This window comes from Haemorhous mexicanus, chromosome 1 (genome assembly GCF_027477595.1).
Source record: "Haemorhous mexicanus isolate bHaeMex1 chromosome 1, bHaeMex1.pri, whole genome shotgun sequence".
Lineage (NCBI taxonomy): Eukaryota > Metazoa > Chordata > Aves > Passeriformes > Fringillidae > Haemorhous > Haemorhous mexicanus.
This window is the reverse complement of record NC_082341.1, coordinates 29498491-29517325: the sequence shown is the minus strand read 5'-3', so window position 1 is coordinate 29517325 and position 18835 is coordinate 29498491. Positions and strand designations below refer to the sequence as shown.

The 18835-nt window shown below is 37.5% G+C and overlaps 1 protein-coding gene across 2 annotated transcripts; it reads right to left on the bottom strand.

Annotated features, from left to right (window-relative positions):
* Positions 1 to 536: 536 nt before the first annotated feature.
* On the bottom strand, positions 537 to 18591 carry LRRC72 (leucine rich repeat containing 72). 2 transcript variants are annotated; one of them, XM_059844158.1, is made up of 9 exons: positions 18540 to 18591; positions 16900 to 16973; positions 13420 to 13489; positions 11283 to 11364; positions 9962 to 10075; positions 5645 to 5734; positions 3595 to 3759; positions 2395 to 2422; positions 537 to 913 (listed from the first exon to the last, which is right to left on the bottom strand). In XM_059844158.1, exons 1-9 carry the CDS (start codon positions 18567 to 18569, stop codon positions 748 to 750), a joined length of 819 nt encoding a protein of 272 aa, XP_059700141.1. In that variant the 5' UTR covers positions 18570 to 18591; the 3' UTR covers positions 537 to 747. The 2 variants fall into 2 exon arrangements, with proteins under 2 accessions (XP_059700141.1, XP_059700149.1); XM_059844166.1 differs by lacking the exon at positions 9962 to 10075.
* Between the last annotated feature and the right edge of the window lie 244 nt (positions 18592 to 18835).

Below are 18835 nucleotides of genomic sequence, written 5' to 3'. Positions count from 1 at the left end.
CAAATTTAACTTCATGACAATTGGCAGGCAAGAAATGCCTGCCTGAAACTCAGATCTGTAGTCATGCTGTAGTCACCCTCCACTCTGAGGTCTGGGAATGCAGAAGTGCTGCTGCCTCCCTGTTCCACTCACAGCGTTAGGGGCTCAGCACCAATCCTGCTTTCATTCTCCCAGTGGCGGTGCCTTGCTCATTGGAAATCTCTGATTCCCCATCAGGCCACCAGACAACCTCATCTCCACCCTGCTTCCAGCAGGAAGGCTGGACTAGATAAGCTCCAGAGATCCCTGCCAGCATAGACCGTCCTGTGGCTCTGTGCTAACTTAAGAGAGAAGGAAGGAACTCAGCAGACAAGCTACAACCTGAAAGAAGGGCTTTGGAATGTTTAGAAAGCATCATTGCTTTCCATTAAGCCTTGACAGAATGGAAGGAGAAATGTGTGAGGAAGTGTATTATAAGATATAAAAGTATTTATCCTTAGTTTCCTAAAAATTAGTGTGCAGTTTAGGACTTTCAGATAACAAAATTATGGTAAGGATTCCATTTAAAGCAACTTTTATTATAACATTGCCACTGTTTATAATTTGTTATCAAATTTCTTCACTCTCTATACAACATAAGATAAAAGAATCGTTACACTAACCTTTTTTTTCTGGAAATTCACCTAATTAGATGCGTGTTGTTGTGTAATTGTTTTATTGAGCTGTTGACCTACTTATGGGATTAATATTAGAGAAGTAGGGTTTTTTTCATCTAAACTGGATTGTCAGCTTCTCGAGGGGCTCTTCTGCTTTGTTTTCAAGCCGCCTTTCTTGACAGGTGGCTACTTTGTTCCAGTCCACAGAGGAAAATTCCATTAGAGATCTTGTCATTGCCCGCACTAAAACCGCATCTTCGGGGTCCTCAAATGGTACTCTGCAAAAAGAACAGAGCAAGTCCTTTACCTGAACATTTCCAAACCACTTCAGAATTAATTCACAACACACAGTCTCTGGAAAATGAAAGTAGCAGTCATGATGACACTAAAGAGGGAGGATTTAAAAATTTTAAATTTTCAGAAGGTTTTTTTCTACCAAATTTAAGAAAGCAGAACAAAATGAAAAAAGGTCAGAGTCATGAGATTCTATTTGAAAAAATCACGCTATAAATTATTTAAAAAACATTTATAGTAGACTTTAAAATGTTTCTTTGTTTTCAATTTTTTTCTCCCACAAAAGTTGTAATTGTATGCTTTTAATGCTCTGATTCAATGGACATGATTCAAGTGATTTGGTACCCATTAATGGAAATGCACATTTATTTCACTGTGGATCACTTAACTAGCCCACAGGCAAATATCCATTCTCCAAGCTCTGAATCCAGACCACTGTGAGCTTGTGTTCATGTATACTGCCACAGCTGCTGTCTGGGAGAGAAAAGCAGCAGATTCACACCATCAAGCAGCACTGACAAGGAACCAAAACCTTCCAACTCACATACAGTATTAAAATTTTATCTTATAAGAACTTATTTCTTAAAGATGTCCCTGTAGTAACACACCTCATATAAGCCACAGGACTGTCTCCTCTGAGTCATGCACTTTGTCATGAAAAGACACCTCGCAAAGCCTCAGCATGTCCATAAATAAGACTTCAGGCAGCTGTACATCCCTTCTAACTATGAGGACAGCTAATTGCAGTGAAGGTGGGTAAGACTTAATTGTTCAACAGAAAAAACTTGATTTTTAAAGAGCTGTGCTCTGAGTACTGTTAAAGGATATATGTAGGTTCTTATTATTTCCTTCAATGCCTTTTTCAAATCTTCTCATATGTAAAGCTAGAAAGTAAAGCCAAGCCTGATACCTAAAGTTTGTAAATCTCCTCTTACAAAGTTTGCATCTAAAATGTCATCACATTAAAATGCAACCTTTCTCCTGTCTCAATCCAGACACAGAGATAAAAGTTTTACATTTATTTCTATGATTTTGAAACTGAACAGAATAAAAATAACATCACATACAGAATAAAACAATTTCATTCTACAAGTCATAATATTTTCTAGAGAGTGTGTTTTTGAGCAGCCAGTCAGGAGAACATTTTCTGGGACATAATACAGAACAGCGATTCTGAAGCTTTAATACTTTGAGCATGCTTTTTCTAGTGATCAGTGTTTGATCTTACAAATAAATGGCATTTTTATGTACCCATTTCCAAATGTGGAATACCTTTCAATACTAAATTTTAGACAGCAAACCTAATGTAGAGTTGCAGCTATATTGAATACAAAGACCTGAAACTGTTCCAAAAGCTCATTTTTACTGGAAATTTTCTCTAGTTAGGGTATTTTTTAGGCATAGGAAGAGGAACTTAAATGCTTCAGAGATGCAAAAGGAAGAAGACACTGAACACATTACTTACTTATTAGTGTTATTTCCAAATTCATGACCTACAAGAGAAAGTTCAAATTATGATATTAATGGCTATGCAGCAATTTGAGTAGCTGAGAACTGATTGCTATCCTGATCCTAAATTACTTGTTCAAATTAATTGAAAACTAGCACATGATTTGAAATATTTAAGATAATATTTTATTAAATTACTATGGAAGCAAGTATTTGCTGGGTTTTAAGTTTTTTGTATTTCCTGTGGACATACGCATCCAGGCTTTTTTTTCTTTCACAGAAAATGATGTCACTGTAGATGTGTGTAATTGCAGGGTAGAGATAAAGAGAGCTGTCTGCCTGCTTTGATTATCATCAGCAAAAAAAATACTAAATATGCTTAAACTATCCTCTTTTTCCCAACCTCTTCAAAATCATTGTTAAATACAGTGCTTTCAGTTTTACTATTGCGATATATACATTTAAAAAAACTTGCAAGTATTTGATTACTTTTTAAACTTTCATCTACACTACTTAAAGTGCAACAATTTCAGTTATCTATGCACAATGGTTTTATTTTATCTTTAAAACATCAAAAGCTGACAAGGTTGTGTGGGATTTCAAAGTTGGTTCTGGATTGTGATACAAGTCTCATGGTTCCAGGTGGGATTTGCCTGCTTTCTTGTGCCGGGATCATGCTGTCTTCCAGATCTGAATGTTTTAAGAACTCTAGAAATTGCTTTATATGGTGTTATAAGACATCATTAAAATATTCCCAGCTTGGAAAGCATGAATCTGCTTACAAAACTAGACACATAAAATTTAGAACACTAGAAGAAAATATTTTCTTCGGGAGATTATCTTGTAAAAGCACTAGAGGGCATCAAAACTCTATGATGCTGAGCACTTGGAGTCATAAGTCTATTGAGATGTTTTAAATATAAGTAAAACTAAACACAAGACTCATACTGACAAAAAATTTTTCGGTTATCTTTAAGGACAATTCTGTAACTGCAGGGTATGACTAGAACTTATCTGCCACAATACTCTCAGTAGAAGGATTCATTTGTTGCCTGCTGCTGCTGCTACAACTACTTTATGAAGCAAACCAGCTGAGTTCTCAATGCATTTATATTTTATTACTAAAAACAATAATGTTTTATCAGATGAATGAAAAGAAAATATTTCCAATTCAAATGTCCTAAAAATGTATGCCTTCCTTTGAGTATATAAATACCTGAGGGCATTATTGGTCTTCTGGCTGGTTGAGTGCATTTGCCAGATCCCACCGTAGTCCCCAGGGATGTGTCTGCTCTCTTCCCAAAAGCTACTGACTGCATCATCCAAGCTCTTTTGGGGTTATAGAGATGAAGTGCTGACTCCCTTTCTCTTTGTGTAACTACTGTTAAAAGGGATATAAAAAAAAAATTTTATTTCTGTCAGTTGAAAAGGCAGCCTACAAAAGGTGATTCATAGGTTTTCTGTGCAGTTTTTTAACAATAATAATGTTAATGACACAATTTCATGGCAATTCAAAATGGGAACATGGAGTGATACTAAGGCTTTAGGGTGAAGCCCTATACAGTAAAGTATTTTCTTCTGAGTGCAGTAGGATCAGAAGTTTTAAATGAAGAGCCTAGAAAGCAAGACTTTTTGTGCTGCTTAAATGAGATCTTAAATAAGCAGAAGTAAGTAAAGATTTGGAAGTGTCTTTATGAATAGCAAAAACAAGTCTTGGTTTAAGGCCAGTTCAATTCCCATTGGTCAATTACAGAGAAAACCCTAGGAGTGCAATCAGAAGAAAAGTTTTTTTCCTGTTTTCCACTTGAAGAGAAATAGCTTTAATTTTTAAACAAATAGTTGGAGGCTGTTAAATCAAATTGGGGATGGTGGCCTAATTTTATGAACCTTATACTAATCTAGTACTTCAGCTATGGAACAGAAGTCAGCTAAACTTTTAGAACAAGTAACTGGGAGAAGCATTTTCAGTTCAGGGAAGTTCTGGAGTCATGGTGTCTAGGGGACCAATTAGGAAGGAACTGCAGTAGTCATGCCTGAAGGTAGCAGAACGTGAGTACATGTCTTGTGGGAAGGAGACAGCCAGGACTATGCTGGTAATGTTCTACAGATGGTGAAGCTTAGTAATGTTTTAGAGAAATATTTCACTAAACAGAAAGTCCAGGATACAGCTTGATACAAATTACTGCCTCAAGTCTTAATCCAGGACTGATTAGAGTAGAACTGTAGTTAGGAGATGAAGTCCAGGAAGTTTTATGGAAGTGTTTCTAGACATGTAAATGCAACATGTATTTTTCAGCACATTAAGCTTCAGTCATCACTCCCCAGTCAAAAAGTGGTATTTTAGTAACAGCCTGGCAGATGTGCTAAGCACAAGTGTAACACAAGAGCAAGTGCTCAGGAGAGTGAAGGTACCTGTGCAAAGTGACTGTGTGAGCAAATGGGCACCTGGTCAGATCCAGCACCTCCTCATCAGCACCTGCTGGGGCCCATCCACCAGCTTTCCTACACAACAGCTGCACAGCTTCCCAGCACCTGCAGATGTCCTGCATCTGCCTTGCTCAGTCCCTTTTCAAGAAGGTGCTGATTTTTCCTTGCTGCTTTCTTACAGAGCTGAAGTAGGAATCAGCTACTTTCTTAGTGCTCTCCAGTAATTTTCAGTCCTGTCAGTCACACAGCTCTCCAAACACCAGGGATAAAAATAACCAAAGGTGATTTTCTGGGTACATTGTGGCATGTTTATGGATTCACTGATTTAAAATCTGGCTATTCTAAAGAATTTTTTTTCTGTAGAATTTTCAGTAGACAAGCTGTGAAAGATCTCTTGATAACTTGTGAACATTTATTATATTTGAAAACTTGGTCTGCATTTGCCTTATCAAGAAATGTGCATATATATACTTAAACTGTACAGAAACATGTACAAACCTAAGTAAGCACACTCACCCATGTGAATATACCAGTCTGAATGCACAGAGGTAGGTACATGTTTCTAAGCACAAGTTTTTATCTTTACCCAAATCGACCAAGATACAAGAAAAACCTACACAATTTAAAAAGAAATCAAAAACATTTGAGAAAGTGTTTATGCCATGCAAACTCTTTTCGCTTGATAAATCTTACAAAAACAGATATCTTGTTCATTAGTTCTCTTGCTCTATCCACAAAGGCATGTAAAACAAGAGATAGGATAATTTCACCTATGTTCCCAACTGGTTAGAATCAAAAGCAACTGTCAATGCTTTGTGAGAGAGGAAAGCAATCCTTACACTTCCTGTCAAGGAGCTGAACTGAAGGAAGGAAGTATATCACATAAAGCCGGTAGTCTGGATCATATTCCAGAGGGTTATGGAATAGATCTGCAAAACATATACAGAAAAAAAGCCCCAATGTCACAAAAAAGCAAACCCAGCAAAACAACAACTTTCAAGGCAGGAAAATTAAAGGTCACTAGGAGCCAAAGATTTCGTACAAAATATCAAATTCAAATTGTTCTTAGGCCGTGTAAACACTTTACACATGTGAAATTACTCATCTAAACTTGGACTGCAGGAACTGACTTAATGCAGAGTATGCAATATGCCACAGGCAAGAACTCAGTAAAGGTGTCATCATGCACTCCAAACCTTTATACCAAAAAACACTGAAGTGTTTGCCTTTGATTTTCTTACATAGTATTAGGTAATCCCTATTTCAAATAGCAATGGTCTTTTAGGTGTGAAAGCTTAAATATAAGACACAAAATTTGTAGGAGGATGAATTTAATATCAGATGAGCTTTAGGATACCTAAGACTTTATCAGAGCTGATAAGAGGCTGTATCCCACAAATAAAATGTAAAATGCAAAAACAAAGCCTTCTGATATTTTGACAGATGATGGTTTTGAAAACTCAAGAAACGTAAGAGAATAATGTTTCAGAGGGCCTAAATTCTAAGAACCTGGGTTCCAGTTGCTTTCCTTGAGACTGGCAATACCAAGTTCCAAAAGCTCATTAGCAATCTGGCTAAAATGTTTATGTTTGGGCTCACATTACCTGTCTAACCAAACCTTTGCAACACAGAGACAGGTATCAGCCCTGTGCTGCTGCTTGGCCACGTGTGGAACCTTAGCCTAGCTCACATGCCAAATCAGTTTGTTTAGTGACTGTGATATCTGAGCTGATTAAAATAGAAACTGGCTCATTCACAGATGAGCTAATAAACAAGCAAGTGTTGTGGGGTGGGACCTCTTTTCTAAATAAAAAACATAACAATGCTTTTTATCTCCTTATACAAATGCTGTTCTTCTAAGGCAGTAAAAATACTCAGGAGGTTGTCACCTTGAGATGAGAGCAGGGGAAAAAATCTTAGTCATTTTTACAACTACTGCTACAGTCTGCAGTCATCTGTTTTTCTGAGGAGAGGCTGTGGCTAATACTTGCTCTAGGGTAAAAAAATTATGTCATTTAGCAGTTAGGAAGAGGAAGATGGTATTACAGAAGCAAGTAAGAGATAGTAGAAGAAAAAAGTCAGAAAATATTCCACACAGATTTGTTATCTACAAGATGCAATTTCATGTTCTTCAGGACTGCTGAGAGGGCTCAATGCTTGATGGGATTTTGCAGGTATTTTGAAGCTGCAACAAGGCTGGAATGAGCATTTGTCCTCTCCTTCACAGAAAATATCCGTTCATGTATTCAGAGGAGAACTTTTAATTCTTTAACAGATTTTTAAAAATTGCTGTACTTAAAATTAGTAAGACACCCACAAGGTGGCAGCAAAATAAAGTTCTATTTTAACTGAATTTTTTTTGTTTGTTTTATTTTTGGGGTGTTTTTTTTTTTGCTTTTTTTTTTTTTTTCCTAGACAGTGTTAATCAGAAAGAATATTATGTATGTATCTGGTAAGTCTATTCTTGAGTCAAGAAAATATACTACAGCACTCCAAAGAGAAAAAGGTTTCAGAAAGATCTCTAAAAGCACATATGTTTGGTAGTAGAATAGAATACAGATTCAAGAGAAATTTTTCCAAGGCACAAAACAGGTCTGATATTAAACTTGTGAATCTGGATGCTGCTTGGACTATGTCCCTGCTCAACAACACTAAATTGTAGGTTTGTTTTAAAGAATGTACACTTTTCTACTCCTCATTTTTACAATAAATTCAACCCTTGTACAGATCAAGATGGTTTTGTTTTACAAAACATCTGGGATCAATTCCTGGCTGAGCTATCTACTTTCTTGTCAAGGTCATGCAATTTTAGTTGTACAAATTAGGATAATGCTTTCTTCCTCCATAGTTTTGTCTGTTTTCTCTATTTGGAGTGTAGGAAAACAGTGTGTCTGTGCCACATGGGGCAGAAACATAGTGAACACGAGAGTTTTCTGAGGTCTAGCAGCAGGATGTTATCAGCTGTGGACAATAAATCAGTTGAGGCAATTTACAGAGTACGTAACAAAAATCTTGGATTCCAAAAGGGGGATGTGAGCACAGGGTGAGCCCAAAAAGAAGCACTCTGAATCTCCCAAAAGGCTGCAGTTGTAGGCAGCACATGCAGTAAATCTTTTGAAGCTGAGTGTCTCCCCTAGACAACTGATGAAGGATGGTTGTTATGCTACATATCCAGTGCAGGGCAGTGGCTAAAATCCCAAGAGAGCCTTCAGGAAGAGAAATGCAACATTTTGGCAGCTGGATGCTCCTCCTGAAGCAAACAAATAATAGTGTGTTTTAATAGTTCTATTATCTCCAAGAGCTACAAAATAATAAAATGTTGTTAAGCATCCATAAGGTCTATTGAAGGTTAGCAAGTGACTTTTTTTTTAAATCAGATTAGCAATAAAAAAGATCTACCTCATAACAGTGAGAAGTCTCACTGTTTTTTTTTATAAAAGTGAGTTATGGGCACAGCCCTTTGCAAAGCTACACAGTGCAAATTCTGCACCCATTTAATATTTATTAATATTGCAAGAAGGCAGATAAATTATATAGTAATACGATATATAGGATATGACTTTTAAAATTTATTTTGTTAATTTACTGATTTAATTTACTTCAAATATGACAGGGCATTTTATTAAACCAATAGAGACCTGTTAATTTGAGAAATCATTATTACAAAATCCCCTTGAAGCAAACACATTGACAATTTTTTTCATGACTGCAAAGGTCATGAAGGAATGACTTTGAAGTTATGGTTATTAAGGTTGTTAAGCTTCTTCCACTGACTACTGTTTATTCTTGTACAAATATTTGAACTAAATAACAATTTTATTTTTAAATTAGGGTAGATCAGTATATTATATATATTGTTTGATTGTTCTTTCAAACACTTCCTTTTCTATGGTGGTGGCTGGTCCAATTTGCATACAATTTTCACTGTGCCTTTGTAACTGCCATTTATAATAACTCAGCAGCACTTTAACTATCTGCTATATATTTCCCACAGATGGTTGCAACAAGTACAACAAACTTCCTATGCTTGTTGAAGCTCCTTATTAATTTGTAGAGCTAACATTAAATTCAAGTGACTGCACCATTCATACATAGGATGTCTCTCCAGACGCTGCCTAATCATTTCAAACAACTGCATTCTTAAATGGACTCATTTTTCTATCTTGCATATAATGAAAAGACTTTCAATAGTTTGGCTGGCATGTTGTCTTCCTGAACACTTGATTTGTTTTTCTTAGTTTTGGTTCAGGGTCAAGTTGAATTAAAAGTTTAATTTTTCATTCATATTTTCCTTTCCCACAATCAGACATTCAGTTTTCTGAATACTTAAGGAGATGTTTATGGCCTGGTGACATTTGGACATTCACCTCCTTAACCATGTCACCAAGGCACAAAACTTGTTTACTGTCTTCTCCAAGTAATAAGCATTTGGCATGACCTATGTTGACATTCCTTTAGGAATCATGGAAAAATATTGCTTATATTTTAATTTTCAATATCTTAATAGCATATAATCCTACCTTCTTATATTGTAACTTAGTGCCACCAACACTGTCTTGTATAACTTCATTTGAAATTTCAGAGATGGTGCAATTTTCATTTTCAGCCAGTGTATCAGAAAGTATGCTCCTTAACAGACATTGTTATGAATAATACCTAAAGTACATTTATTCTTAGACTCTAGAAATCTAGTCTGCCAAAAAGATGCAGAAAGGAAGTTCTATAAGCAAGAGAATTAATGAGGCAGGCATTTGGGCTCTATAACCTATCACTCACAGTCTCAACAGCAGTAACACCCATTTTTCAACTCCTTTCACCTTTATGATAATCTCACCCTACTCCTGTGTTCCATTACAAAGAGGCAGCTTAGTAAACTGTAAACTGCTTAGACACCCTTCAAGCTATTCATCAAAGCTACTGGCAGTCAGCAGCCAAAAAGTTAACTTCTGAACTCACTTAGCAGATTTTCCTCAGTTGAGGTACTCTTTGTGGAATTTTCATGTCTTAGAGATCTCTTTCTTCTGTCAAATTTGGCTGAAATTGCTAATTAGGTTCAAAAGCTATTGGCAAATGATGCGGAAATAGACAAGAAACATCCTGATAAGAAACTAAAAAGTTACTACTTGCTGTTCTGCAAAATAAAATTAAGGTATTACTTAGAGTCTGCAAGCTTATCATTCCTTTCAATTCCTTCACTGTTTTGCCAAGTTTTTTTAACTCGTTGTTGTGAAGAAACAGAATCTGTAAGGAACGTAGGTGTTTCAGAGCACCTGAAATAAAATGAAAAATAATTAATCATTCTCACCATAGCTGCCTTTATTAGAACATTATTTTGCTATGCTGTACACTGAATTTGGTATTTTAGTTATCTATGTATGCCTGTATTTTGGTAGCACATTGCGTGAGATGTTAATTAAGCAATAAATCAAAGATATTTCAATATCCTTTTCACCTTTCTAGTCACATCCTTTAAGCACATGCCTATCTTTTTTTCATTACAATTTTTTCCATTTGTCCACATCACCCTTGCATTGACAAATCAGCCTCACTTGCAACCTCTCTTCTACCACCCTTCATTCCTCCTATATCCCTGCAATCTTTGGTTAATTCACTTCCTTTTACCTTGACCTAATATTACCTTTGCCTCACAAACAACAGTATATCCCTAATACTACCTTTGTCTCGCAAGCAGTAAATAATGCATTCCTTAGAAAATAGTTCTGTTTCAAGTAATTATTGATGTATTAAAAAGCTATTACAAAATATTGTTTTGACCCAGACTGTGTTCACATCCTCCCACGTCAAGATTAGATATCTCACTTTCCAAACCATGTACAGTATTTTATTTCTCTACTAATGACAGCCTTCTGTTTATCCATATTTTTTTATCATCTGTATTGTCTCCTGTATCCATATTTATGTCTTTCAAAGACAAAGATTGCTTGAAATCTCACAGAAACAAACGAACATCATTTCTCATCCAAGGACAGAAAAAAATAAAATATTAACATTTAAAATGTCTAAAATATTTGGAAATGTATTACGCTTTGGCCTGTTCATTCACAAATTCACAAGTCTGGTAAAGCCATTTTAATCTACAAGGACAAGAAAAACTAAAATAGAAGTATAAGACAGATGCTTTTTTAAAATAAACCAAATTTGGCAGTAACATTGCAAAATACTTCTGGTTATAAATTTTCATTATTAAATACGGTCATGTAAGATCAAAAGTATTTCACAATTGCCTGACATAAAGTGAATGACATTTCATCCCTTAAACCAGAATAAACACATCACCTTACTGTCACTCAAGTATGTTGGAAAAATTAAATATCTAATAATTATAATTATACATACATAGGATCTTCCAACCAATAAGTTACTTGCTGTGATCCAGTCTTATAAATTTGAATGCCAATAAAGAAAAAAAGAAAGTATAGGTCTCTGCTCAACAACTTAAAAAGGGAAGACTGGTACCTGATATATCTGTCAGCTCGTTATTGTTGAGATAGAGTTCGGTCAAGTAATAGTTTTTGATCAAGAAGGTTAAATCTTGGATCTGAAATTAGAGTTAGGCAAACTGTTGAATGTCACTCTGAATGTGGTGTTGGAGAATTATAAACAAGGCCTCTTGAAAACTGTTTAACCACAGGTAGTTTCTTAAATTTCTGTTTAAGACTCTTGGTTTAAGGATTCTCTTGACAACTGAACCTTCATTAGAAGTACTAATTACAAATCAAATACAAGCAGTAGAGCCTTACCTAATTTTTTGAACTACACATTTAACATTTGTATTTGGAAACAGATTTCTTTAAATGACTGGTCTCCATATTTTCTCTTCCTTCTATGCATATTTGAAATAATTTTTATTGTTAGAAGATCCTTGTAGAGCATGATAATTCTATGTTGGTTTAAGAATATTCCTGAAATATATCATTTGAATAAACCCAGCATCTTGGTTTTAAATTGTTTTTTCCCCAGCAGGTTCAAAGAGCACAAATTTGTTCTTATTCATCAGAAATGTCATCTAATCATATTTAGAGAATCAATGAGAGTTATAGAAAAAAAAAATCAGTAAGAGTATGGGTGTATTTCAAATAAAGAGTTATCTTCAGTTCCTATGGAATCACACCTTGTTTGGAGAAGCACAATTCCAATACACTTTTGACTCCAGTGCAAGGTAAAGTATCTGCAGTGGGGCAGCAAGCTGACCTTTTATAGTCTCTGAGAAATGGGAGTACTAATGGTGATGAAGTTTTTATCCTACAGTTTAAATGCAAGAACAACAAACAGAATTTTATTCCTGACTCTGTGAATTTGGTGATGAAAAGTAATTTGTTATGAAAGGAATTATTTCAGTCCTTGAATTTTGCCACTGACTCCGAAATAAATGTGCTTTGCTCTGTGTATCAACAGTACCTAAAAGCTGGAAGGAAGAGCATAAGACAGAAGTTTTTCCACTCCCTTGTACAATGGTTTTCCCTATTTTTGGCAAGTCCTGTTTTCAGAATCATCTGATATTTGCTTTTTTTCTGATAGAATTATTAATTACAGAAAAATATGCTGCTTCTATTGAGGCATTTCAGTAAGATTTCTCCTATGAAAAGCCACCGAGTGACTTCTCCACATAAGTTATACAGAACAACAAAAGAATGTTCTGTGTTACTGCTTAGGTAGGAAAAGTGAGAGTTGTGCAAAAATCCAATTAATTTATCTTTTTTGATCAGCAAGATCAGTTCAGCTTAGTCATCAGGCCATTTCTTCTTTTTCTTTAATGTCCTTTCACTATACAAGGAAAAGTCCTATTATACCTGTGATTTTAGTTTAACATTTTAAGATATCTATGCATTTGCTCTTTTCAAAAATAGTTAGTTGAGATCTTTTGATGAATTGGACATAAGATGCCATATAACTGATGCTAGCCTGGGGCAGCAGATATACATGTGCTCTGAAGTGACATGGAATGCAAATTTATTTTTTCTGCTGCTCACAGATCTCCTTATTTACCTGAGGAAGCAATTCTGGAGATGGAAGAATTTGGGGTCACTGTGGAAGTCATGTAAACTACTGTACAGTAAAACATTCATACCATGTCACCCCTAGAACTGCAGTGCTGCTTCCTGTGCACAGGGAGAAGCTCATTTCACAGTTTTATATCACTCTCGTGTGCATGACATGAAAAAGGAGCTTCACCTCAACCACCAGCCTGCCAGGAAATAAACTATGTATGTCTGCCAGAATATAAAAGAAGAGCCATGCATTTCCTGCAATCCACTCCTGTCCTACAGCTGCATCACCCCTCAGTCTGTTCCAAGAACTGCCCACTCTAATTACACTGGGAGCTCAGGACTTAGCACAAAACCTCAGCTCCTTAAATAAAATTTATAAAGTTAATGTGAATCTAAAGGAAAATATATTAGCTTATACTATGTAATGTAAAATAAAGAAAGTTTTCTTCATATCTGTTATGTTTGGCAGTTAAAATTAGCCTGGAAATTGAAAAGAATCTATTTGTTTGACAATAGATATAATACTTTATGCTAGAAAAGACCTCAAAATAATAATCAGGGAGTATAGATGCATTGTTCTGCTCTTTAAAGGAATATCAGAGTACCTTATTGTTGTTAATCCACAAATATCTTAATCTGCGAAACTGTGATAGACTTGGGATACTTCTTAGTCCTCTGATGAAAGAAAAAAATAAGAGTAACAAATTTCTTAACATTAATAGTGCTTACTAATTTGATATTTTATTTTCCATAAATAATATTAGACAAGAACCAGAAAGGCACACTTCCTTAAAATTTATAGTACAGAAAGACACAAAGAGAAGGTGGCAGAGACAGTGTAAGCACTCTGCACACCTGCAAACATAACAAGGCAGCAGGTGGTAAAGAAACACGAACAAAATAAGTGATACATTAATTGCTTTTCCATAACAGCATGAGTTATGAGTCTGAGTCACATGTACTTTGCACTTTGTAGAAATCCTGCTCAGAACACAGGCGGAGAAGTTTGGCACCCTGGGGACATGAAGCTAAAAGCAAAACTGCTTTGAAGGTGCAGTGGGGATTGTCCAGCCACAGTGCCAGAGAAGCCAACAGAAGACAGACATCAAGCACGTCAATGTGCATTTTTTATTATTTTTCATATTAGTGTATATTGTGAAATTTTGCCTTTTTTCTATTCCTGTCCTATTCTCATAGAAACTTAGTACATCCACTGAGGCTGACATGATCTCCCACACTAGTATGGTTTTATGTTTAATTGTGTATCTAGCACTTTGAGCTTGCTAGTGTACTATAAATAAAAAATTACCTACTGACCAGAAAATATTAGTGAGCTGCCAAGTGATTTTAACTAACTGCTCTTCTTTATTTTCATTGCTATAAATAGATGTTCTTAATTTCCACTAGAAAAAGTATAGATTACTTTAACCTGACAATTTTTAGTTGCCATAATAAAAATTTTCTTTTGAATTTTAATGTGTTGCAAGATGAAGGCCAGTGTTTCAGAAGGTAATAGGACTGATAAAAATTAACCTCATATAATCAGGCTAAAGGCATGTTTGTTTCCCAGCTGTGAAGTCTGGTCTGTACCTTTCCATGCTGTCTTTTTATTTGTTGGGTTGCTTTTTTTCCAACACACCCTCCAGGTACAGACAAAGGGAGGGTGGATGCCGTTTCTCATCTTGCTTTTGCAAATGAAAAGTCTGTCAAGAGCAAACCCTACAAAGTTGAGGCACTATACTTTTAGTCCCTTGTATTACTGAAAATCAGGCTATCCTCTCATGTTGCTACTTTAAACTGTTTCTTTGGCTTCCTCAGATAAGCCATAGAAACTAACCCTGCAAATACATACTTAATGTGTCTGCTGTCACAAGTAACAGAAAAAGATACTACTGCAAGTAGCAGGGACAAGCTGATGGCTGTTGACAGGACATACAGAGCTCCTACAGAGCTCCTATCCAATTCTCCTGTGCATCCCTGAACTACATTTTAGGTAGCAAAGCCAAAATTTCTAATATTCTTGATCACTGCCACTCCATAACTAGATTACAGTTTTACATTTAATTGGCTTTACTCCCTGTCTAGTAACAGCCTCATCTTGACTATCTCCAAGCCTCAATCTGTTGGTTTTTTGGTTTTGGTTGCTGCATTGCTTTTTTTTTTTTTTTTTTTTTTTTTTTTTTTTTTTTTTTATATTAAGGCATTTAATTTGCCCCAGGTAGAGCTTAATTCCTCTAACATTTTAAAAGAGCCTGTCCTTTTCTACATGCCTTCCAGACTTTGTATGTCTTTTATAAACTGATCCTTTTTGGCCTGCAGCACTCTTTTTCTACCTACTGCTAAGTTAATCACGTTTCCTGGGATGACAGTTTTCAGCATCCAAAATACATTGTTTCATGTCCCTTTAATAGTAGTGGTTTAAAAATATAAACTCATTCCCTCTTATTTGATTTCCATTTTCTTATTTCAGCTATCAGAAAAATATGTCAAAACAACACTAAAGGAGGCATGATCTGATACTGAGCTTGGCTGGGGTTCAAGTTTATATAAACTGATACAGAATAAAAGGAGTTCACTTCTATCCAATCATGAAAGAATCTATTTTGCCTCATCTTTACCAAAATGGTTTAATGGGAAGACAGATCACTTATGTATCTGCCATGTGAGCATTTCTTTTTATTCTATACCAAAAAAATACTTGAAAGCCAGGGAGGGCACACATTTAAGCATTTAAAAACAGAAAATATGCCAATTAAGACTGTATACACAGTCTTAATTCTTGACACATGTGGCATAATAATTGTATTGTTCAGAAAGTATGTATATATGCCCCTTGTAATTTTCTCATTATAGAAATTTGTCCCTTAAATTTTATCTTTTTTCTTCTTTCTAAAATGCACATATTAAGAAATTTGACAGTAACTATATGTTTTACCTCACAAATCACCAAATACTTTCTTGATGTAAATCAGGAGATGTGATAAGGAATTTAAACATATTAGTGAGCACATTTAGATTTTCAAGACCATATAAGCTCCACTAAAAACAGACCAGACAGCACTGAAATCCCTCAATCCCTTAAGACCTTTTTTTTTTCACTCATTGGACCAAGAGACCTTGAAAACTTTGTCCCTGAATTACTAAACTATGTTAGTTTTTCTATATGCCATCAACCACGTGAGCAGTGGATGCAGTTGGGAGGCTGGAGGCTGCAGACAGGTATGCAACACTTGGAATTGTGCCCTGGCCAGAAATTCCAAGCACGCTTTCCCAAAACTTTGAAGTATGTCCTGTCATGTATCCATCCCTCTATGGCTGCCTCTCAGCGTGTTCATACTACAGCATACACCTCTATCAACCTAGATCACCCACAGGTTCATGAAAGTTTGCTTTCCTTCACTTAGCACATCTTCTTCTCCTCATCTGCCCTACATCTCAAGCTGTTTCATTAAGCTCTCAGAGGAGATCAGCTCTCTCATCAGTACTGCCTGCCCAAAAGAAGTATTCTTGTGCTTGTATTCACTTTATCTTGCCCTGCCCTCCCTTCAGTTCTTAGCAGTACAAATGCAGGTAATTTCAAGGGTGGTACCACTGAGTTTTGCCATTGCAGTAACACATTTCTTCAGGGAGGTCAGAAATTTGGCAGTTCCTAGACTGGGCAGGTCCCGTGTTCTTTCATTTGCCTTCTTGATACTCCTTCCACCCAGCCTTACGCGCCTGTTAGAACAGGCAGAGATCAGCTCATCAACTCTCACTCCTCTGCTCCCCATGGCAGAAATTCATGTACAACTCTGTGAACTCACAGACCCTCAAGCAACTCTGGGCTGCTGGAGACAGACTGTGTATCTAGGGATGAGGCTACTAGCTGTGAGCACAGTGCTGCTGTGTGTCTGTGTACTTTTACCATTTCTTCATTCACAACATGTATGGACTACGTAAAAATATGATTACTGGTATTTCACATATAAATGATGTTCAGAGTAAATGATGTTCAGAGCTCCTGGTACAGAAAGCGCTGTGAAAGATTTCTATTTACTGTGTGCTCTACTTTTAGTAAAAGTCAAAGCAAGAAACGTTTTACTTACTGTCTAGCCAGATACAGTGCAACGACATCCACATTGCTCTTATAGCCACAAATCTTCAGCTGTTTTTCTATTGCCTGACAGTACACAGTACATTTGTCAGTATAATATGCTGCATCACTATGGAGTCATTACATTGTAACATATGTGAACACAGTGTTTAAAGTAACGTGAAGACCAAAATTAATATATGTATCACAGCACCTTATTACAGCAAACTGTAACATGTTCTAAGAGATATAAAGAGGTATTAAATTTCCTGTCTCTATTTTAAATTGATAAAAATAGTCTGGTGATTAGGCTACACACACTAATTTTCTTTTCCTGTGGAGAATCATAGATGGTAGCCGTGAAATGAGAAATTAACATATGTTAACTGGAGAATGGGCTTCTCACTCAGGTCAGCTAACCCAGTACTTGTGATGAACAAGGAAACTGCTTACTTTGCATTACAGTTGCAACTTTATTTTATGCAGCTTTACTTTAAAACTATGCACATGACCTTTTAAAACTATGCATCTAGAAAACTCTGCTTATACATTTAACACTGAAAAATGCAGACATGATTTTTATTTTCAGAATATATTCTTGATGTGTCATAATTTGCAAAAGAAACGAAACCCATTAACATAAGAATTATGTCTCTTTTACTAGTGGTTGATAAAAACTAAAATGCGTATCAAAAAAAAATGGGTTTAAATATGAGCTATTGTGCCTAACATCATTATGACCAATATTGCTTAAAACACAAAACTGATACAATTTCACAAGCACAAAATGGCTTGGAAGTACTGACAGGCATGTTGAGAGTGGCCTGTATTGGCTGCACAACCACTCCAGCGTGTTCTGGGTGTGCTAAACCTACACAAAATAGGTTTTGCATATGTGTGGAACCTGTGGCAGTCTCTGGCCAGGGGCAGCCAGGCACATGCAGGCCGCTTGTATCCCTGCCTTTTGCCCAGAACCGGGCACGGCCAGGCCAGCTGTCAACTGCAGATGTTGGGAAGGGCAAAGGTCTGGAACAAATGGCCATAGTTTTGTTATTACACTTGCACAATCTCCCCATGGAACACCAGGGGATCTCTGGAGAAAAGCAGCTGTGAGACACCCCAAATGTGCCGATGTCAGGCCTCGGCACTGCGGGACACACCGATGGGGAGTGCCAACGTGACAACAGGGAAGGCACACCGACGGTAGAAAGCACCAGCCCGGGGGTAGCGTTCCACAGCAAAGCTGTGCTCAAAGATTCCTACTTCCCACACTCCGTTATGCGAGATCTCATCCTCTCCCCACCCTGGAGCCCCGTCCCTGTCGGCCCCGGCGGGGCCTGCAGGGCTCAGGCGTGCTCACTGGCTGCCGAGGAAGGACAGGCAGGGCTGCGCCGGCTCTCTCGGAGGATCCAAGCCGCTCGCTGCCGCCCCGAGGCCGGGCGGGGGAGGACGGAACGCGCCTCGCCTCGGCGTGCGGCGGCGGTGCCGAGCAGACAGAAAGGCCGAGGCCAGGCCGCTGAGGCCGGGCCGGGCCGGGCCGGGCTGGGGAGGCTGCCGTTCCGGGCGGGGCCAGGCGGGGAGAGGAGCGGCCAGGGCGGGCCGAGGAGCGGCCCAGGGCGGGCCGAGGAGAGAGGAGAGGCCGCGCCCGCTCACCTGCCCGCCGGCCGTGGCGGCCGCCGCCATCTTAGAGCCCCGCTGTGGGCGGGCAGCGGGTGGGATCGCGAGACGTGGGCTGAGCGGCGCTGGGCCGGACGGGCAGGACGCGGCCGGGCCAGGCTGGAGTGGGCCTTCGGTGCCTGCAGTTCCCGCACGCCCCTAGAGTGACGGAATCGGTTTAAGAAAGTACCTCCGAGATCATCAAGTCCAACATATGACTGATCACCACCGCCTCAACTAGATTGTGCCACTGAGTGCCACATCTAATCTTTCTTTAAACATCTAAACGGTGA